The 22,463-nt window shown below is 30.6% G+C and overlaps 4 protein-coding genes, 1 long non-coding RNA gene and 1 other non-coding gene across 17 annotated transcripts in view; 3 read left to right on the forward strand and 3 right to left on the reverse strand.

The window, feature by feature from the left end:
* Nucleotides 1-624, reverse strand: part of LOC107073325 (uncharacterized) — a 39,199-nt gene extending 38,575 nt beyond the window's left edge. For all 3 annotated transcript variants that reach the window (XM_089171724.1, XM_089171723.1, XM_089171722.1), the window contains exon 1: nt 70-624. In XM_089171724.1, coding sequence (XP_089027850.1) covers nt 70-433 — 364 coding nt within the window. In that variant the 5' untranslated portion in view covers nt 434-624. The remainder of the gene's footprint in view (nt 1-69) is intronic.
* Nucleotides 1-7,313, forward strand: part of LOC107073328 (uncharacterized) — a 70,058-nt gene extending 62,745 nt beyond the window's left edge. For 4 of the 5 annotated variants that reach the window (XM_089171725.1, XM_089171726.1, XM_089171727.1 and 1 more), the window contains exons 3-6: nt 1,946-2,042; nt 4,325-4,510; nt 6,288-6,456; nt 7,174-7,313. In XM_089171725.1, coding sequence (XP_089027851.1) covers nt 1,958-2,042; nt 4,325-4,510; nt 6,288-6,433 — 417 coding nt within the window. In that variant the 5' untranslated portion in view covers nt 1,946-1,957 and the 3' untranslated portion in view covers nt 6,434-6,456; nt 7,174-7,313. Of the gene's footprint in view, nt 1-765; nt 831-1,579; nt 1,644-1,945; nt 2,043-4,324; nt 4,511-6,287; nt 6,457-7,173 lie in introns of those variants that run through there. The other variant, XM_089171729.1, reaches the window with a different exon arrangement.
* LOC149032803 (U5 spliceosomal RNA) lies at nt 3,719-3,840 on the forward strand. Its single transcript, XR_016176361.1, has one exon. It is a non-coding gene; the product is annotated as a U5 spliceosomal RNA (small nuclear RNA).
* Surf6 (Surfeit locus protein 6) lies at nt 7,097-9,886 on the reverse strand. Its single transcript, XM_015333923.2, is given in 6 exon segments — nt 7,097-7,414; nt 8,167-8,388; nt 8,861-9,184; nt 9,186-9,349; nt 9,430-9,483; nt 9,585-9,886. Coding segments are annotated over 5 exon segments (882 nt in total). The 5' UTR covers nt 9,703-9,886; the 3' UTR covers nt 7,097-7,414.
* A 1,461-nt stretch (nt 9,887-11,347) lies between these two features.
* LOC149032804 (uncharacterized) lies at nt 11,348-11,741 on the reverse strand. Of its 2 annotated transcripts, none has more exons than XR_016176327.1 (2): nt 11,608-11,741; nt 11,348-11,512 (listed from the first exon to the last, which is right to left on the reverse strand). It is a non-coding gene; the product is annotated as an uncharacterized LOC149032804 (long non-coding RNA). The 2 variants fall into 2 exon arrangements; XR_016176326.1 differs by having other exon boundaries at nt 11,600-11,737.
* A 75-nt stretch (nt 11,742-11,816) lies between these two features.
* The window catches only part of exd (PBX homeobox extradenticle), a 70,270-nt gene continuing 59,623 nt past the window's right edge, over nt 11,817-22,463 (forward strand). For 3 of the 5 annotated variants that reach the window (XM_089171721.1, XM_089171716.1, XM_089171720.1), the window contains exons 1-2: nt 11,817-13,698; nt 14,085-14,158. In XM_089171721.1, coding sequence (XP_089027847.1) covers nt 13,466-13,698; nt 14,085-14,158 — 307 coding nt within the window. In that variant the 5' untranslated portion in view covers nt 11,817-13,465. The remainder of the gene's footprint in view (nt 13,699-14,084; nt 14,159-22,463) is intronic. The other 2 variants (XM_089171719.1, XM_089171717.1) reach the window with 2 other exon arrangements.

Consider the following 22,463-nt stretch of genomic DNA (forward strand, 5'->3'; position numbering starts at 1 on the left):
GTACTTAATGATATAATATCCTATATATATATATATATATATAACTATTAGGCATAGAACTTTGCTTACGCCCTGTTTCTTTTAATTTGTCGTTAAATTCCTGACTGTTTACGAGTGCAGAAACTTTAGATTGGCTTATTCCATATTTTCCTGCTATCTCTGCTTGAGTAATACCCGGGTCTTCAAGCATCCAACGCAGTAATTCTTCAATTTCTTGTTCTCTAGTTATTAGTGGTCTTGAAGTAGGTTTGTCTAAGTTGAAATCACCTTTTTCGAAGCTTTGATACCAATTAGAACATGTTCCACGGGATATAATACCGTTGCCATAAGCGTATAAAAGCATTCGGTGAGCCTCACTGGAAGATTTTCTATTATTAAAATAATAAAGTATCACCTCTCGCAAATGACGAGTAGTCGGTTTATAATTTGACATTTCTAATTTGAAATAGTTCTATATAATGTAAACACAAGTCAACTACTGATGCTGTCAAGTTATGTTCACAAAATGACACAAAATCACAAATACAAGAGTATTTCAAGCTGTCTATAATGTATGTATTTGACGTCTACTTGTCTCTAATGCCATCTACAGAAAAGCTGTATATATGTCTATACGTAATATATATTACTACTACATTTAATATATAGGGGGAGTTCACGTAACGTCGGATGGCACCTAGTGAAAGCCACTCATATATCTCAAAAATAATAATTAATAATGGGTGAATGGGGTACAGGGTCATACGATCCAGTTTATCAGTGAAGCTTAAGGCAACGTCAGGAGATTCAGATAAGTGTTATAGCTACATTTCTGAATTTAAGTCTCTATGGTATTTGTTCATTTATAAAGTTCATAATTTCGTTGTAATTTCTTTGTAATTCAACCTCAAATATAACAATAAATAATTAAAATATCTAATTTATTTATTTTTTATTACTGTTTGCAATTTTTATTGTTAGTTTTACTATGCAAACGTTTATTTGTAACACCTGATTGATACAAAATCAGTTGGACATGTTTGAAAATGTGGATAGAAAATTAATGTTAATATTTTATAAAGGAATCGTTGTTGGTATTTTTCAACAGACATCTAACCCAATCAAATTGTATTTGTAAAGAAGATACGTTGATACCTAACAACACATACAAATATTTGAAAAGGAAGAGTAGAAAGTAAAAAAAAGAGAGAGAAAAATGTGTGTAGCATATCAAGCAACCAACCTGAAGTATTTGATGTAACATTGGATCGATGCAGAGTCGTTACCGGTTTTTTTTTTTTGTTTTTTTTTTTTTTTGAATTTCTTTGATCCTTTCTCATCGTAGAAGCTTTTCGAGACGTCAAAGTTGAGATTTCTTTTACGGTTTGATGATAAGAAATATGAACGTTGAGATATGATGTAACCTGACGATCAATTAAATTGTTTTTGATGTTAAACTTGTCTCTTTTTTTTTTTTTTTTTGACACGTCAGGGAAAAAATCAGAGAGTGAATTTGATTTTTGTTTCTTTTTGTTTAATCTTTTTTTTTTATTCTTTAATTATTGTTGTTCTTTTCTTTTTTGATTTCTTTGTTTTTTAGTCTTTCCTTTGTCCACTGACATGGAAATGAAGTTACGTCATAGCTTGATATTGCATTTTAAAAGGTAAATACGTAACTCGCAATAAAGTTACACGACAAATTTACACGATGACCTTTTTACAGGAAATAGGATAAAGTTGCCCTTTCATTCATTGCCCTAGTATTCAATACTAAAGTACCTTTCCTTTACGATGGCACGTTTCTGACCACACCTACCTATCAATATTATATTTTCTCTAGAAAATTGTTTTAGAAATAGAGAACTAAATAAATACAAAAAAAAAAAAAAAAGAAATAGAAATCACTATTAAGAAAAATTCGATTAAATGTTATAAAATGAAGTGTTCCTTTTTTGGTTTATTTCAGATCAATTAAAAAATGTCAGCCGACGTGAGAGCTGGTCGACCTACAGTGCCAACAATTCCTCAATCCAAGAGGCCTACTATTTTAGTCTATCCGACAGGTAAAACCAAATTATCATATAATCCTTGTTTATTTCCCTCGAGATATAAATATATGAAAAATATGAATAACAAGAAAAATAACAAAAAAAAAATAAATGTCATCGTTGTCCATAGGCAATTGATTCCATTAAAATTTCGTATAAATCTCGAACAAATAACAAAAGTTGTTCATTCTTAATCGATATTATTAAAAAAAAAGGAAATTTGATTTATTATAAATCTCGTATCAATAATAAAAAAATGATTATTTGTATGTTGCATATCTTTTTGTTGAAAATATTTATTTAATATGTTCTTGAAGATGAGAAGAGGGTTTCTATATATATGCATATATAAATATATATTAATATTAAATATTTAATTAATTATTATTTATTATTTTTATTTAATAATTAATTATTTTTATTTTTATTATTTTATATATTATTATATAAATATATAATAATATTATAATATATAATATGCAATAATAAATATATTATATATATTTTATAATTTATTTTTATTATTTTATATATTATTACATAAATATATAATAATATTATAGTATATTATATTATTATATGAATATATTATATATATTTTATAATCTTTTTTTATTATTTTATTAATTATTTAATTAATTATTAATATTAATATATAAAAATAAAAATAATATATATCTATATATATATATATATATGTATATCGTGAAAAGCTGGCCTCGTTAATAGGGGCTACGTGTTAGGCTTCAGATATTTCAATAGGGGTTGAATTTGAGAGAAGCTAATTAACCAACGACTTGTTTCTCATGATTTGCAATCTGCGCTACATTCACATTTGTAAATTGAAGTTGTAATGTATATCGGAAGTACCACGGGATTATGCGCACTACTTCGTGTTGATTTTCCTCTCTGTAATTTTATAGGTCTGCCAGTAGCAGTTTTGCTAGTTCGAGTTAAAAAAAAAAAAAAAAAGAAAAAGATGAAATAAGAATAGAAAAAAAAAATAAAAAAAAAAAAGTGATATCGTCTGGGTACTCTAATCTAATTTGTATTTTTTTCTTTTCTTTCGACTAACTACTACTATTAAACTTTTAAATTTACTTTATGAATAATTAATATCAAATATATACATTTACTTAGAAAGTGTAAAAACACCATTTAAATTAATGAAATGATTTTAATTAAATATCAAGACATTGAGCGCCATGTCAGTCATCGGTGACTGACATTAGATTTCCGTTTAAGCCACGTCAGTCAGCGATGGCTGACACTAAAGTTTCCGTTTAGGCCACGTCAGTCATTAATGACTGACGACCAATTGTTTTTTCAATACAAACTAACACCTGTGGCCTAACGGGAATTTCCCTAAGAATTCGCGTGACGCTCAACGTGGTAATTTTTATTCTAACTTTCTTAACGCACAAATGCGCTCATCCTCCTTCCATTCTTCTGACGACCATGATAAAGACTGAAAAGAAACTAACTTCTGCTTTCTACTAGTATCAGTCACCCCTCTTCAAACCCCACTCCTCTGCCAGAGAGTCGGTGAACTCATAGCACAGACCATGTACGCGCGCGCGCGCATAGCATTCCAACGGTTAGTTTCATTTCGAACCACTAGATGGCGTTTCATTCTCGATAGTAAATGGAGTCCCATTCGTGTATAAGTTCTACCTCGAAAGCTGGAATCTTCACTCTGGTTTCCCTTCAATTCACGTATAAATCTTTCGCCTTTTACTAAAGATTTCCGTGGAGGGGAACAATTGATGAGTCTATAACCAAATTTTTCAACGACCCGACGGAAGTTGGGTCTATAAACGAATTGAAACAAAATTTTTCAGCTACCTTCTTCTCCTAGTAACAATTTTATAAATTGTTTACTCGTAGAAGACACTTCTTCTTCTTTTTCCTGCATCTGAAAAAGCTTACAAACTTCAAATAAGTTAGTTATTCAGATTTTTACTGGTTCTATAATATTAATAAATATTAACTACTAAAGTATATATTCAGGTATTTATTAGTCTTAATAATATAAATAAATGTTTACGTTGCACTGACTTTTATGGTCATGTCCGAAGATAGTTGTTCACGAATTAGAATCATGTAAACTAATTTTTTAAGGTTATGGTTAATAAAATTATTGGGTTAAATCAAAAAATCCCTCCCCCTTCTGCCCCTAAACAATCAATTCCATTAAAATGGACTTTCTAAGTGTGAATAATAAGAGATGATTGTATACTTTCTTACATATTTTATGAAAAGGTTCAACACTTGTAATTTCAATCCTGTTTTTACAGTTACACCAGAAAGTATAATAATCCCTATTGTATCCTGTATACTTGGGTTTCCTTTACTGGCCCTAATGGTAATCTGCTGCCTAAGAAGAAGAGCCAAATTGGCGAGAGAACGAGCAAGAAGAAGAAATTGTGATTTGGACCATGGTGCACTTAGCTTAGTTCGTTTTAGTCCTGTTCATCGTTTAGGTAAGTTGTCTCTGTGAAATGAAAAGAAGATCGGATGAATTTTAATTAAAATCAGTGGTTATAACCCCAACCTTATTTTTTGCAAAAAATTAAATTTCTCCAATCTTATTTTCCTTTTACAATATACGCATACTGTAATAGTTGTTGTGTTAAATGTTGTATTTGGTAGCGAATGAAAAAAATGAATTTTTCTTTTTTTAAAAATAAACCTTGTTATTATTTTTTCTTTTACTACGTTTGACAGAAAATGTTTCATTTTTGTCCTCTTGTTAAATATTTGTTTCAAATATTACATACATACACAAAATGAATAAAAAGAAATTTGTACTTTGTTCTTTAATACGTGCTGGGAACATTCCAACTTAATAAAAAAAAAAATCCTTTTTGTTATTTCGCATCTCATCGAATACACACAGCATCCGAAGAGGACTTAGGTAAAATCTCTTTAAACGATTTGTATTTTATATAAAAAAAAAAGCTTGAATGAAGAATTCTAGCGAGTTTTCTTTTTTGTTTTTTTTTTTATTCGGTAATAGTTATATTTTCTTATTTATAAAAACGCTCGTTTATCTTTACAATGCTAAACGCGCGAGCGCAAACAACGCTGCCTTTTTTATGCTGCTAGCTACATAGTTACATTTGGAATTTTAATTTAAATTTCATCGAGAAATAACGAATATGAGATTAACGCGTTTTTCCTGTATATATATATATGTGTGTGTGTGTATGTGTGTGTATTATTCTTTTCTTTTTTGTTTGTTTTTTAATCATTTTTTAAACATCGCATGAAAAATGGTGATAGAAATACGCTTCCATACTAATTACAGTTGTTGCTTGACAAATGGAAATATATTGGGTGACCCGAAAGTTCCTGACTAATTAAAATCAATTATTTTCTTGTTACAGACTCTTTGATTCAAATTCGTTTTTTCCTCGGATTGTTTAACACTAAATATATCAGACCAGCCATTTTGATTCAAAATGTCTACTTCATGTAACATTTGAGTTCTATAAATAATTAAGCGTTTTGTTATTTTTTAAGAATAAATAAAGACTGGAAGCCTTAAAAAGCATTTTTTTATACACCAGTCATTTTGACTAGTGTGGTAAAAATAAGTATACTGAAAATGGTGGTATGTCTAATGTTAAATTATTAAAAGTAGATCTCTAGAAACTTTTTAACAATCCGAAGAAAAAGTTAATCTCTATAAATTTATTATATTAACTAATAATAATAATATTAACGATGAAAATACTTTTATCAGCAGAGTTTAGCAAAAGTTTTACGAAGCAACTTTTTTTATTTGCGCTCTTTCTCTCTAATTTTATTTATCTTTAACAAATATGCGCAAAATTGAGAAACGTAAAATTCGTAGAAAATATATTTGCAATAAGTAGTATAAATAAATATTATGCATGCGTAAATTATTAATGAGTGTAGAAAAAGAAAATATTCATTTGAAAATTATTAAATATAATTCTAATGATTTTTTTAACAAATCAATTTTTTATAATTTAAGCATATAAAATTAAAACCATCATGGCGGATCGATCGCTAGACAATGTAAAATTTTTAAAAATCTTTCATTTATAATTAAATAATAAATATAAATTCATTTCAAAGTTAAATCTAAATTATATAAAATAAAATATTAATAAATCATTTATAATTAAAAAACACAATTTACATAGTGATTATTTTTAATAAAAAAAATGTCTAGGTGCCTGTTAGAATTTATTTGACAAAATTTATGATAATTTTATGAATTTTCTTTAGCTGGAGTTGATCGTCCAACGAGAACCGTGTCATTGAAAAGTGATCGAGGATCAAGAGCATTTCCATCCTTAGAATTGGATACCGTAGTCGAGGAACGATCTGATCCTGAACAAAGCACTGCATTGGAATTGAGTAGTCCTGACTAGCATACAATATTGGCACCACCGAGGTTATATTTTTTTTTTTTATATTTTCACTCTACATATTTAATAATAATTAAACAATTTAATATCGTCTTAATTTGATGTGATACAATTCAATATTTTTATATTATTATTAATTGAAAAAAAAAAAATACAAATATAAAAATAATTTTGGCTCGAACAAAATGTACGCCATCTATTGACATAGAACGAGAATTTGAGCCCAGCGATTGGTTCGTGCTTACCCAATCAGATACATCATTTTTAAAAGTAAGAATTACCGCGAATTATGATTAATTTTGAATCGATCAAATTTGACAAAATTTCATTTATTTCTTCGTATCAATAAATTTGAATATTTAACCTTTAAAGTGCACATGGGGTGTTTGACACCCCAACAAATTTTTGATCTCTCGAAAATGGTACTGAATTCGAAAAAATGGGTTATTTGTCGCCATCTAGTGTTAATTCAGATGGGTATATAAAACCTATTCTATTTTTAAAAAATTGCGAGGTCTAAATATTAAATAGCGGCTTCAGGAGACACGTTCAAAAACGTTGGGGTGTCAAACACCCACAGTGCACTTTAACGTAATTTTAAAGAGTGTGCACTTAAAAGGGTTAAAGTATTTTTTCTTTTGTTAATATTAAAATAAATAATTCAAATGATATGATATTTAATTTTAATTGACAATAATATAATAAATATTTATTCATAAAATATATATTTTATTTGTTTATAGATCTCCTAGATCATCCAAATCTTTAGCGGTGCCTGTAGATCATAGCCCATTGTGGACAGCTTTGACTCAAGCCAATACGGTATCCTCAAACTTTGGGGATACCTAGCAGGAAATTGAAGACGAGGGAAGTTACATCCAAGCTCTCGTCCTTGATCTGCCAATTATTTATTAAACTACGCTTATATCCACGATGGGAGACATTTTTCTCAAAAATATTCAACTAGAACATTTCAACGAGACACTTTTTCATAATTGGAAGTGTATTTTAAATTGTAGAATAGTAATAATAATAATAATAATAAAAATGAAAAGAAAAATGGATATAAAATATAATTGTAAGATTTATAAATAAGCTTTGCATATGAAAAAAAAAATATATATATATATAGGACATTAAATTTTATACAGAAACGATCACCTATTCCTGATGTATCGAAACTAAACGTAAAGCTTTTTACATGTTAGTAATAATAATTAATTTAATATACATAGAAATATTTACTATAGATATTGTTTAATGTGTAAATATAACTTTGCTATATATAGTACATAAAAGGTGAAGTTATATAAATAAAAAAAAGAAACAAAAGGATTATGATTAAAGTCTGTATAAAGAAATCAAATGATATTTGTTTCAATTTCCTTATCATTCTTTAATTTACAGTTTATTTCAATAATTGAATTTTTATCAAGGAAGATCATAAAAAAATATGAATATTGAGTCTTTGTCTTTAAAAATATTCACATACAAATAATATCATCGAAAAAAAAAATAATTGGTACATAAATATTAATGTATTGATGGTCAGTATTTGAAAAAAAACTATTTATATAAGAGCACTTTTTAAAAACAATATAAATTCCTTTAGTATTTCCTATAAATGCATATATATATATAAGTGTTATATTACATTGATTTGAAACGCATTTTGATAATAAAAAAAAAAATCTTTTCACATTGAATTGTCTAATGATAAGTTTAAAAAATTATACCTAAAACCCTGGTATAATCCTTCCTTTTTTAGAAGCTTTTTTAAGTTTATTCGTCTTCTTCTCTCTTTTCCTTTTAGTAATATTTTCCTGTCTTTTATCTTGTCTTTCTTGTTTAAATTTCTGTACAGATTCTAATCTGGATTCCCATTTCTTGGAACTCTTCTTTTTTTGAAGTTCTTGTCGTTTAATTGTGCGTTTCAGTAAATCAGGATCATCCTTAACCTATTATATATATTTAATAATATTTTATTATATATAATATATTATATATAATAAATATTTACATACAATAAATAAATATATATATATATATATATATATATAATTATTCTTAACTTATTATATTATATATACAATAATATTTTCATATTAATTACATGTTTTTAATATACTCTATTCATACTCTATTTTCATACTAAAACATTCATTTAACACATTGATGACGATATTCTACGATAAGAATAATTGTTTCTTATTATTCATGTATAAATACATTCATTGCGTTCTACGGTAACATATTTACACATCATTGCTTTAAATACATTGATAAGCGTATATTGCAAGCTAGCAAAATATATTTTTTTTCCTATAGATTAAATAGTGGTTTTAGTTTAATACATAAAAGTTTATGTAAAACGAATAACCACTTTTTCATCAACAATGTGTTATAATAAGAAAAATAAGTATTACTAACTTTTTCTCCATTAGCCCTTGCAAGTGCAGTTTTCCAAGCTTCTTTTTCTTTTATTTCTTCAACTTTGTCCTTCTCACCGGACTGTTCTAATTCCTTCAATTTTTCCTTTTTCTGTTGCAACTGTTGAAGAATTTTCTTTGGATCTTTCTCACTTTTTAAGGATTTCTGTTTTGTACCAATCTCTGAGAAATCAAATTTACTAAAGACCATCTTACCCTCTGAATTAAATACAGGTTTAGGTTTATGAATTTTGGACACTCCATTAGTTTCAAAATTAAAACTTTTTGAACCAGCAGCCTGCTGTTCTGTTCTTACTAACTTTTTTTTGCATTAAACGTTCCTCTCTTTTGGTTTTCTTTTTAATTTTATTCTTTAAAGTTTTCTTCAAAAGCTTCTGTTTGTATCCTAATTTTTTCACATTTTTTAATTCTTCTAATTTTGCCTGCAATTCTTCAAAAGTCTGTGCACGTGTTGTTGTTTTACCTGGAACTGTAAATATTTTCAATGCAAATATAAAAAAAGAATAATATTATTTGAAAGTAATAAAAGTTAATATAAATAATAAAAACCCCATGTTTTATTGCTGTCTTTTTCTTCCTCGTTTTTATCTTCATCTTGATTTGCTGTAATAAAAGAAAACATATTAAAACATAATAATAGAGAACATTAGAATATACATACATGCTGCACTTTTTAGGTTAAATTCTTTAAAAGATATTCTTACCTAATTCATACATAGGTATAGGTATTTTTGAATATATGTTTGAAAGAAATTGATTTTCTTCTTGAAGTAATTCCTTTACTAATTTTACATTAAAAGCTTTAGCCATTTTTAATTGCATATTGTATAAACTCACGTGTAAACCTTAATGTTATAACAAAAGTAAAATACAAACTGCTGCACTCACGTTCCAAAAATATCAAATACGTACGCAGCGCCGCCATGCGTACGTTAGGGACATTATTCGAAAAGAACACGTGCAATGTTTTCTAAATTCTTCTGCATATTGATATGTGATTATTAACCTATAATTAAGCTTATATAATTAAATATATTTATTTATTTTCATTATACTGTAAATTGTGCATAAATTTTATAACAAATTATTTGAATCGATTTTATTGTCTGCATAATATATATATAGTTCTTAAATTGAAATACTTTTTACAATTTACAAACTTTACATAGTTTTATTAGTATTAATAAAGTAGATTTCATTTATTTATCAGTGGTTTCTTAATACAATAAAACTTTTACTAGATAAAACAAACCCATCGTAGATTTTGTAATAACCTAAAACTTGTTGTGATGTTTTAAAATAAACATAACAGTATTTTATATCTTTGTCCATTGATATTCTTACTAATAACACTGCTATTGGTTTATAGTCTTCAAAGAGATGTTGTAAGGATACAAAATCTTCATGTGCATTGGCAAGAATTATACTTTCAACAGGAATAATTTTAGAATTATTTGAATTATTGTTTAGCGAATAGATAAGATTAGGAAACTAAGTAGTCTCATCATACATAGTTACATTGTACTATATGTAGTAAGTGTAACATAGTTACACTTTTATACACTCTAAAGTTACTTTCAATTTTATATTTTACAAGATATACATCATAAATATTATTAGATTTGTTTATTCTAAGTACATTTCCAAATCAGATGAATATATTTCTCATTAGACTGATACTCAACTTATGTGGATTAAGAAATTGTACAATAAATAATTGCTGACTGGAATAAAATTGATGAATATCCATTATCATAAATAAAAATTCATTGTTAATTGCCAAGAAATGAACAAATTATTAAGGAAGAATTGTAATGCAATATTAATACATCTTACATAAATGCTAATATTTTGACCAGTTTATTTTTTCATTCATCTCTTACAATAACAAACTAATAAATATTTTATCTAATAAAACTGCAATGTTTTTTTCTCATCACTCTTGATTATTCATTATTATTAAACTTGATTAATTGAAAATAACATTAAAAAGATAAATCTACATTATACATAAACAATAATTTGTTTATTGAATGAATGAAATGTGTTTTCAAAAAATTACATTTAAAAATGAATTACTTTCTATCATTGTCTATATAATGTTAATGTAAAGATTTCTTATTTTTAAGAAAATGATGAGCTATATTAAAGAAATAAAAGAAATAAAAAAATATTAACTTTCCTAGTTCTACTGTATTAAATTCAATAAAAATTTAATTCAAGATAAAGAAAAATTTAATTAAGATAAAGAAGCTTTGTCATCAAGAATGTTTACTTCTACAATATTTAAAATATATACATTGATTGTTAATTATTAACAATATAAATATCGTCTAATTTCTAAGCACGTGCTTGATCTAAAATGTATTTACATAATTTTTCTATTTTTAATTAAATGCATTTAACCTTATCGTGTGAGAATCCAGTCAGCAGTTTAAATCCATTTCAAAATTGAAATGTTTCCCGCCATCTCGTAATGGCGGCTGACGAGAAGTAAAATAGTAAGGTTGAAGAAAGTAGCGTGGGCAGTAGTTAACAAAACCGATCGGTGTAGTTTTTAATCGTAAGTGTCGAATTTTTCGTTATCTAATAATTTTGTCTTCATATTCTTCCTTTTCTTCTTTTTTTTATCCTCCATATTAACGAAGTCACATGAATTGAGAGGGAGAGAGAAAAAAATATAGTTGGAGATAGACAAAACTTTTTTCGTCATAGTTACCTGTTTACCTTTTTCTCCCACAAGACGAAAGAACGAAGAATAGTAAAAGATAAAAGAAAGAAGAAGAAGAAAAAGAAGGATGACGAGAAGAAGGGAAGGCGTCGACTTTGCGTCGTAAATAAAGAAGGTGCGCGGTAAAGCACATACACAAAGAGAGAGAGAGAGAAAGAGATAGAAAGTATGCGTGAGTGAGAGAGTAAGAAAGAAGAAACACGCGCGTGTGCAAGAAGGAAAGTCGACGAGGTTGTCGCTAGTGTGCAAGAGGGTGATTGGTCAGTGATCGGCTATTATGGCCGGCGATTGGCGCGTGCGGACATAGCGCAAAGTAGGAGCGCGTAAGAATAAGTAAGTAAGGTCGAGGCGAGTGTGCGCGGCAGTCACTCGCGGACTAGAAGAGTGTAAAGAGCGAGGAGAGGAGAAGAGAAGAGACGTTCGTTCGTTCGCTCGCTCGCTCGCTCCTAAGTTCGTTCGTTTGTTCACATTTTTTCGTTGCTTGATCTCTGATCGGTGCCGCGTTGCCTTGTAAGGCGGAGAGTTGGTGTGGTACGCGCGTGGACATAAAATAGTGTGTGTATATGTGTAAATCGTGTGCGTGTGTAAGAAGTGTAAAGTCGCGTCCAAACGCTTACCGGATGTTCTAAAGACGACAACAACGACGACAACGACGAAGACGAAGAAAACGAAGACGACTACGTTGAAAAGAGAAAGGAAGAAGACGGAGACGAAGAAGACAACGGTGACTATTTTGCGAGGATACGAAAGCACGAGGACGATAAAAAGGAAAAGGAAGAAAAGAATACGGAGGACGATCGCTGCCGCCGTCGCCGAGGAGGGCGCGCACGGTTTTATCCTCTCGTGGCGCAGCATTAGTGCTCCGATAGTAATAGTGTAGTACTAATAATACTAGTAGTAGTAGTAGTAGTCAAAATAATAATAACAATAGTGATAGAGGTAGTGGGAGGATATAAAAACAGGAAAATAAAATAAAAGTGCATAGTGTGTTGAAGAAGTGGCATGCATGTTGCCTCCTAGACTGCTGCTTTGAAGGTTTGAGAGAAACACAACTGCGCTGCTTATTACGGGGAAGAAGACGGTGTGTGTTAAGTGACGGAGGTGCAAGAAAGAAAGAAAGAAAGAAAGAAAGAAAGAAAGAAAGAAAGAAAGAAAGATAGATTTACTCGTTTGAAAAATTAATAGAAGTAGCAGATAATAATACGAAAAACAGATACGAGGAAACGAGTAAAAATTGTCAAACGTTAGTACGCAGAGGAGACAAAGGCCACGGTAGCGGCGGTGGCGGCAACAGCATCGACGACGACGACGACGACGACGACGGTGATAGGATTGTGGTGGTGGTAGCGGCGGCGGCAGCAGCATAACCTCCAAGTACCGACGAACCTGAGCTTCGTGTCGCGCGCGCGTCACGAAAATATTCCCCCCTCTCCTCTTGATCCTCCTTCTTCTCCTTCCCCTTCCTCCTTCTTTCCGTTCGTTGCGTTTTTCGACGACGGCGAGTAACGTTGTTCGTCCGTAAGGTAATACCGTGAATAATAACGTTTACATCTCTCAAAGGTATACGAAGTATATATATATATACATATATATATAAATATATACACATATAAACATATATAAAAAGAAAACAAATAATAACTTTTTGCCTATATTGTATCCCGAACACTTTTGGGCTTCCATAACGGCAAACGCGTGCGAGTGAGAAAGAGTTCAAGAAAACACGTGTTCCGAACGCAGCTCGTTTTTATTCTTCGATTGAAAATTAAGAAGAATTTGAAGAATAAGTACTCGCGTGTATACAAATCCGCGTCCCGGTTATAATATTATCATCAGTGCTTGGCGAAACAGTTAATGGATGAAACTGGCAGGATGTTGCAACACGGAGGATCGGGTGTTGGTTTGATGGGAGCTAACCAAGCTCAAGGGGCCCAAAATACCACAGGCTACGGCACCATGGGACCCGTCGATGGATCCGCCGCTCAGGGTCCCGACCAAGCCGTCGAGGCTAGAAAACAGGATATCGGCGAGATCTTACAACAGATCATGAACATCACCGACCAAAGTCTCGACGAGGCTCAAGCAAGGTGAATAACCGTTTTTAATCCTCTTATTCAAAATCGTGTATCAAATTCTAGACTTCAAATATTTGTAGGAATTGTATTTATCATATTTTGAGATTGAAGAGAAGGATTTTCATTTTACGATACGATTAGATCCTCTTTTTAATATTTAATTATTTATATATTATACCTTTGATGATTTAAAACGCTGATTGGTAGAACACGCTCGAAAGCATACGATAAGAGAGTCTCTTTATCTGCGAATTAATATTTGCTTATAATCGCTAACGTCACGATCCTCGTGTGCAGCGAATAATAATCCCTCAGTAGAAACGATTCTACTACGATGATCATGTTCATTCTTTATGTATATGTGTATGTTTTATATTTATCTCATTTGTTTGTTACAGGAAACACACACTTAATTGCCACAGAATGAAACCTGCCCTGTTCTCGGTACTCTGCGAGATCAAAGAAAAAACAGGTAAGAGAAACAACGTTATATCTTTCACTGTTTTATTCATCAATGTTCCTTCAGTATACTTTTTCTTTTTCTTTCTTGTATTACGTTACAATATCTGGATATTTTTATTAATTTTTAATAAACAAGAATACATTAGTTTACGATAATTAAAAGGAAATGTTGTACTAATCGTAATTTGATGGAATACAATTTTTTGTTTTTGTTATTTCTCGTTGAATAATTATCGTTATGACGGTCAACAGATGTTTTAATATATGCTGTTACCTGACTGCACATATACATGTACAAATCGGTTTTTTTACAGGCTTTGCGATAACGTTTATGATAAGTTTGCTAATTATTCAATCGAATACACGATTTAATTTATTCAATATTTTTCTAATCGCAATTTCATAAATACTAGAAACTTCATAATATAAATTAATATAAATATAATAAAAAAGAACAAAATGGTTGCAGCTATATTTAAATATGATAAAGAGTTGAATGATTTTATTTTTGGATTTATAAACAAACATTTTAGAAAAAAAATGAAATATTTCTTGTTTTCTTAACCCTTAAAGTGCACACTTGATAAAAGTTAGTTAAAGTGCACTGTGGGTGTTTGACACCCCAACGTGTTTCAACGCATCTCCTGAAGCCGCTATTTAATATTTAGACCTCGCAATTTTTTTAAAAATAGTTTGATACATCTTTTTTAAAATAGAATAGGTTTTATACCCATCTGAATTAACACTAGATGGCGACAAATAACTCATTTTTTCGAATTCAGTACCGTTTTCGAAAGATCAAAAATTTGTTGGGGTGTCAAACACCCCATGTGCACTTTAAGAGTTAAAAGTATTTGTGAATGATTAACCCTTTGAGTGCTGAATACTTTTAACTAAAATGTTTTATAGGAACGGAATAATTTATTATTAACACTAGATATACCAGATCAGTCATTTTGACTAGTGTGGTAGAAATAGGTGTACTGAAAATGGTGGTATATCTAGTGTTAACTAGATTCTAGTAATAAAGTTTTTGTTTTTGAATATAATTTAATTAATTAATATAAAAATTACATTATATTTTACATTAATATTAACAAACACGCGTATATGCGTCCATAGCACTCTAAGGGTTAACCTGTTAATCGGGGAATTTTCTTTTTAATTACACACCTTTTTTGTTTATTATTTATTATTATTATTTATGCTTAAAACAAATGAAAAGACTATGAAATATATATTTTTTCATTTATATATATTTAAAGTACGTAAAATACGTCACACGTATTTGTACGTCCCACCCGGTTAATAGGTTAAGTATTTACATTGATTTCATTTTTGAGAGAGTGTGTATAGCATCAACGATTATATTAGGTGTCCTAAAAGTTTCTTCTTTTTTTTTAGTAATTCTACGAGCACAATATTTTTTAGGTTGAATAATTTAAAGTATAGAATAAGATAAAATAGAGTAGAATCGATATTAATTAATACTAAATATACCACCATTTTCAGTATACCTATTTCTACCACGCTAGTCAAAATGAATGATGTATAGTATAAAAAACAATGCTTTTCGAAGCTTCCAGTCTTTTATTTACTCTTAAAAGTAACAAAAAATGTTTAATAATAATAATTTGAATAGATAATTAGATTTATAGAGATTTTTAAATAACAAAACGCTTAATTATTTACAAAAATCAAATGTTACATGAAGTAGACATTTTGAATTAAAATGGCCCGACCAATCCAAATGACTGGTCTGGTATATTTAGTGTTAATAAAATAACGTAAAATACAAAAAAAGTATATAATTAATATACGTATGCAATATTGTTGCAATTAAGTATATAATTATAAATTATAAACGCATACAATATTATTTAACTTATTAAAAAAAGGAAGAAATTTTTGGGATGAACTAATATTTATTTTTTAGGTTATAAAATCGATTGTATCAACTCGACCATAGTTTATTTTTCCTGTTGTATTTTCAAACAAGAAAATCTGTGCACGGGTTAATAAGAAAAATGATGTTCATGCAACTGGTATTAACGGGATTTACTTTGTCGCATATTTACTGAGGAACATTGACGATAACGTGATTATCGTTTTACTGTCTCGATCTTTTTCGAAAAGATCTGGGGTGATTCTCCAAGAGAAAGAAAGAGAGAGAGAGAGAGAGAGAGAGAGAGAGAAAGAAATAAAAAGATCCCTTATCTCGAGAAAAGGAATACGTCGTTTGGACCCCTTCCCTATTCTCTCTTTCTCTCTCTTTCTTTCTAGTTGCACCCTTACGACTAAGCAACCAACCCCTGCGCGCACCCATTCGAAACTCGTAAACATAATTTTTATGCGATGTTTGGATTACTTTTACGCGCGGATCAAGAGACCACGAAACGCGCAATTATTTTTCGACCGTTCTGCGGGTGTGCTGGAAATGAACGAAATAGAAGGGGAGGGTTTGTTTCTCCCTTTCGTTCTACGAACCTTTTACCAATAGGGTGGAACTACCATATCGTCATATTTTATATTTCTATTTCTTTCTTTTATTATTTTTATACACTACATAAGTATGTGTTGAATATCGTAGTTAAAGAATTAAAATTCTAGGGGGTACAAACGACCCTTCGTTTTATCTCTTTCTCTCAAGTGGATATTTTCTTGACAATTATATGCTTTGAAGGAAAGATACGTGGAAAAATGTGTTTGCTCGCACACATACTTGTATATATATGTGTGTGTGTGTCACTGTAGAGTCAAGTAAGCTAGAAAAGTGGTATGGTAAAGATAGATAGAGAGAGAGAGAGTTGGAAAATGTAGTGGGAGGTTGAGAGAGAATATGGTGGGAGAAGAAAGAGAGAGAAGAAGCCCTGGTAGTGGTGGTGGGTGGCTTGCTTGCGGAGTTTATGGGCAATGCCTGACGAGGCAGTGAAAAAGTACTAAAACCAAGAGGAACAGATAAACGCTATGTTAAGCAGACCGTTTTACCAGCCATTTAATATAATCGGCTTTCTCGCGAAGCCTTGGATAACTTTGGATCAGGGCCGTACGAATTTCGATCTTATTTCTTCTGTTTTTTTTTTTTTTTATGATTTTCTATTAGAATTTTTGTTCGATCGAGTTAACGTCGATATTTATTTGACTTATTGAACGACAACGACTCTCGACAACGAGTGGTCTCGATTTGTCACGGTCGAGTTGCTTCGAGTTTCTTCGTTTGACACTACCCACTGATCTTTTCTTTCGTCCGAACGGATAGAAGAAGAAGAAGAAGAAAAAAAAAAGAGAGAAAAGGCGTTTTGGATAAAACCCTCTTTTCGTTTCGTCTCGATTTCCCGTGGGAGAAGGACCACGATAGAAAGATACTCCCCTTCGAAATCCATGGGATTTTCTTTTTGGTCTAACTTCTAATCCCTTTCTTTCTTTCTCTCTCTCTCAACTTTGATACTCTTACTTTAGTATGAACTTTTTTTTTCTTTTATTTTTTTCGTTGAAACGTCCCCCAAAGTTCACAAGTTCACACTTTACGCCTCGATGCTCTTTGATCTCGATTAAAAGAAATTAATTGTTTAAATATGAAGAAGAAATGAGAAAGAGAGTTTTCATGTTAACACATAAACACAAACATGGAATTCGATTTGTTAAAAAGCACAAAAAAAAAAAGTTAACTTCACCGATTTTGTGGCTTTAAAACAATGTTAACGTGGTTGAGTACCGGTGCAACAATTAAAAATCCATACTCGATTTGGACTACGGCCAACTTTAATTCTATTTCGTTGTAATACGCGTACACGATTTCACTTTTTGTCCCTTTACTCGTTGACACTTTTCTTGTTTCCTTTTTTAAAGAAAAATAAGCAATCTACGAGGTCATCGAACTTGATTCCGATTTCTTCGATGAATAAATTGAAAATCAATCGATCGATCGATCGATCGATCAGTAAGGACATTTAACGAGCTAATTGGACGGGTTACTGGTTTTAATTAGAACCAACCAGACGATCTTGTTGTATTATTATTCCAACCTTTCTCAATTCATTCGAATGATTTTTGTTTCGTTTATTCCTTAGTAAAAGGTGTTATGTGTAGGTAGAAAAGAAAAGGATAGGTGAACGAACAAGGTTCTGATCCTTTTCGAGGATCCTTTCAAGAGAGAACTTCTCGTGTTGCTGGACCAAACTGAACAACAAAAAGAGAACTTCCTTTCGCATTCCTTTACGTATCTTATTCGTTTTTGTGATTTTGTTCTCTTTGCGGCACAACTTTCCCTCTTGGCGGCTCCCTAAGGGCTTTGACGGTCCTTGGGCCCTACTATATATATATATACATACTCTCTTACATCGATATATTGTTGGGGAGATCATTATTTGCATTCTTTACGACCATTTCTCTTCTTTCTTCTATTTTTGTTGTTGTTGTTTTTTTTCTCACCTTTTTCTCACGTTGATGTCATTTGAAAAATACCAAAAAGTATTCCTTGTAACCTATTTTGTGTAACGAACGTTTCGATTAAATACTTTGTAATAATAATAATAACAGTAAAATTTTACATCGTTTAGTTACATTAACTTTAGTTGCCAATTTTTGTATTTTTTATTTTCATTAATCGTTTCCTACGTTTTAAACATCTGGTTCCATTTGCTGATAAAATGCGTGCTTGTACAAGCTAACCATAAAGTTACTAGACAATTTAAAAATATAATAAACCCCATTTATTTATTAACAATCAACGCGTATTATTTTACAAAGAATAAATATATTAATTAAAAATAATTTTGAATGAATTTTGTAGAATTTGTAATTTGGGTCCACCATTTTGTTCATCATCTCATCTCGTAATGGTCTAATGTCTAGTAATTTTTGGGCCACTCTGTAGAGAAAAATAAATGTTCAATTTGAATGAATTTTATAGAATTTGTAATTTGGATCCACCATTTTGTTCATCATCTCATCTCATAATGGTCTAGTGATTTTTGGGCTACCTTGTAGGGGAAAATAAATTTCCGATTTGAATGAATTTTGTAGAATTCGTAATTTGGATCCACCATTTTGTTCATCTCATCTCATAATGGTCTAGTGATTTTTGGGCTACCTTGTAGGGGAAAATAAATGTCCGATTTGAATGAATTTTGTAGAATTCGTAATTTGGATCCACCATTTTGTTCATCATCTTATTTCGTAGTGGTCTAGTGATTTTTGGGCCACCCTGTAGGAGAAAATAAATGTTCGATTAAAACGCGAGTCTAAAGGGCGTATTATCTTCTTTCCCATTCGAGAAGATAATTACTAAAATATTTGTTCTTTTTTATTATTATTATTATTATTATTATTAACTCGATAAAGAGAAGAGAAAAAGGAGCTTTCGATTTTCCAAGAGATGACGCCACTCATCTCAACTTTGCTTGGAATGTCGCTCCCCTAGCTTCTTCTACTCGTTTTCTTCTTTTCATTTCTCTTTCTCTCTCTGTATTTTTTTTTTTTTTTTGTATTTCTTCTCTCTTTCCACCAACATACGTTGAGTCCCCACATGCAGATGGGGTTCAAGCAACAGCAGCAACAGCAACAGCAGCAGCAGCAGCAGCCAAGGTGAACCGGCCTTCCTCCTCTCTCGAGATTCAAACTTCTTTGGTTCTTCTCGACTAACGAGATTTGTCCGATTCGAAGCCGTTCTTGCATTGTCCGTTGATTTATTACGAAAGAATTTTCTAAAGGAACGTGAGATTAAACTCCACTACTCTACATTTATTAGGGATATGTATGTATGTGTATGTTTGTTTGTATTTAAAGTACTTAAGTATATATACCACTTGTCTCGTGGTGATTGTTTTATCATAATACTCAACTCGAGTGTTTTAACGAACATCTCAACGGAGAATAACACGAAGCTAACTTGCCGAATAAATACACAAAGGAGAATTTAACGATTCCAATGAGAATTTGCATTAGACTAATGCAACTACTATACAAATACAAAGAATGTATTTCACTCGTGTCCTTTTTATTCACATGGAGTTACTGACCGGAAGTGATTCCCTTTCCCTTTGAACTTTCCTTCCCCCGTCATGGTCTTTGCATTCTTATTCTTATTCTTAACTTTTTAATTGATTCAAGGAATAATCTAATTTTAAATGAAACTTATCTGAAATAAGGATCTTTGATTTGAATACTTTTGTAACCCTTTCAGTTCTGAATACATTTTAATTGAAGTTTATTATTTGTAGGGACTGTCAAAGGGTTAAAGATCTGTATTATTTATTTTTATTGAAGTGAAAACTTCTTTAGAATCAGGGTGATTTGAAAATTGTGAAACGGAAGAACGTGAAACGGAAGAAACCGTGAAACAAAAAGAATTAATTAATTAATAAAATTCAATATATAATTTAATTCTATATTATTCAATTCTATATATTAATTAATTAATTAATAAAAAATTCTATATATAAAAATTCAGTGTCACAATATGTTTGTCCATTAATAATTCCGAAACTACTCAACTTATCTTAATGAAATTTATTTTATTTCACGTGATTTTTTCCAACTTAGCACATAGCACAATTTTTATCGCGATTTTTTTTTTTTAATATTTTTTATTACTAATTTAAAGATTTTTATGTAGAGATTATCTAGATTCTGTAAGGTTCTTTTAATAGATGGCACTGCATTACAATTCAATTATTTCGATATATTCACGTCTCGAAGCTTGGTTTTCTTTGAAGGTTTCACTTCTACCGTATGTGATCTACACACATTTGTTTTTTTTTTTTTTATTTTTCATTCAATCAAGTAATCATTGCAAAATCTTCGAATTTCATCAATGTTTACTTTCTATCTCGTTAACGAAGAAAATTGTAGTGTTTGTTTCTAAGAAAAGTCGATTCTTGAAAAATAATCGTTAACTATACTCCGCAGGTCGTCGTACTGAACGATAAACGTGTCTCAAGCGTCGCGACGTCGATGAGAGAGAGAGAGAGAGAGAGAGAGAGAGAGTAAAGGAGAGAGTAAAAGAGAGAAAACGTTTTGCGGATTTCCACGTACTTACAGATCTCAATGTACTAGTTGAACTTACTTACACGTACGTCTATATATGTACATACAAATACACGCATAAGTACTTACACGGATGGTCGTTTTGTTGGTGTGTATGTAGGATGATTGTGTGCGAGGCTGGATTTAACAAACCATACGTTACGCCACGATAAAATCTCGCAAACCTATAAACTTCAGGCTCTCGGACTAGGTGCGGGTACGTTATATCATAAAAATCCAGTAAAATAAGCTCGTAAACCGTGAGGGAAAGAAAGAGAGAGAGAGAGAGAGAGAAGAGGAGGAGAGGAGAGGGAGAGAGAAGTATCGTACAATATAAGCCCTCTTGACTCCTGTACGTGCAACTCACGTGTCGGTCTCTTACGATATGGCATAAGAATTGATAACCGTTTCTCTGTTCTCTATTGTGATCGATGTTTGTTGAATTTTAACAAATTATTATTATTTATTTATAATATATCAAATAAATTGATATAATATTTGGAACTTTACGTCAGTAGCATAATTATCGGCACACATTATGTAACAAAGAGATAAGATAAAAGAGAGAAAGTGAATTTAAATAAAGAAACTGTGTTCATTAAACCCTAAGTTTATTAGCAGGTTTTAAAAGATTAATCACATTAGCAAAAAAAGCAAAAAAAAAAAAAAAAAGAAGTAACATTAATTATACAAAATTTCGAAATATTCTTTCCCTCTCTTTTTCATTTTAATACATACACATAAGAAACAAAGAAAGAAAGAGAAAAAGATACGTACATTTACACACACACACACACCTACACAGAGAAGAAAAAGAATCTTTTTTGGAGGTAAGAGAGAAGCTAATTGGAAGACTGTCGAGGAGAGAGAGGAACACTCAGAGGGCCCCGTATAAGACATGCGCCAGGGGCAGCAGGTATTCTTAATCGTATGGTAATTCTATGGAGATTGCATGGGCCGTCGAGAGAAGCTCATCGAGTGTTGGAGGATCGTTAGGTTCTTTTCATCGACGATAGACTTCTCTAAGGACGAGATGGATAATTTCATATATATCCTTATTTTGTTTTCTTACAAAAAATAATATTTTTCTTTAACCAGTTAACCGTTTGAGAGCGCACATCGTTTTGTGTCGTCAGAATCGAGCCATGACGTGTATATTTGTCAATCACAGAATAAGTTGCTCTTGAAACATCTTGAAATTTGAGAATATGTTTTGTTTTTTCTCAAAAATTACAATTTAAATGGCCAATGTGGTGGTCGTTATTTTATACGCATGACGAGTATATTCG

This window comes from Polistes dominula, unplaced genomic scaffold (genome assembly GCF_049000335.1).
Source record: "Polistes dominula isolate Pdom_NZ unplaced genomic scaffold, Pdom_raw_medaka contig_84, whole genome shotgun sequence".
In the NCBI taxonomy this organism is placed as follows: domain Eukaryota; kingdom Metazoa; phylum Arthropoda; class Insecta; order Hymenoptera; family Vespidae; genus Polistes; species Polistes dominula.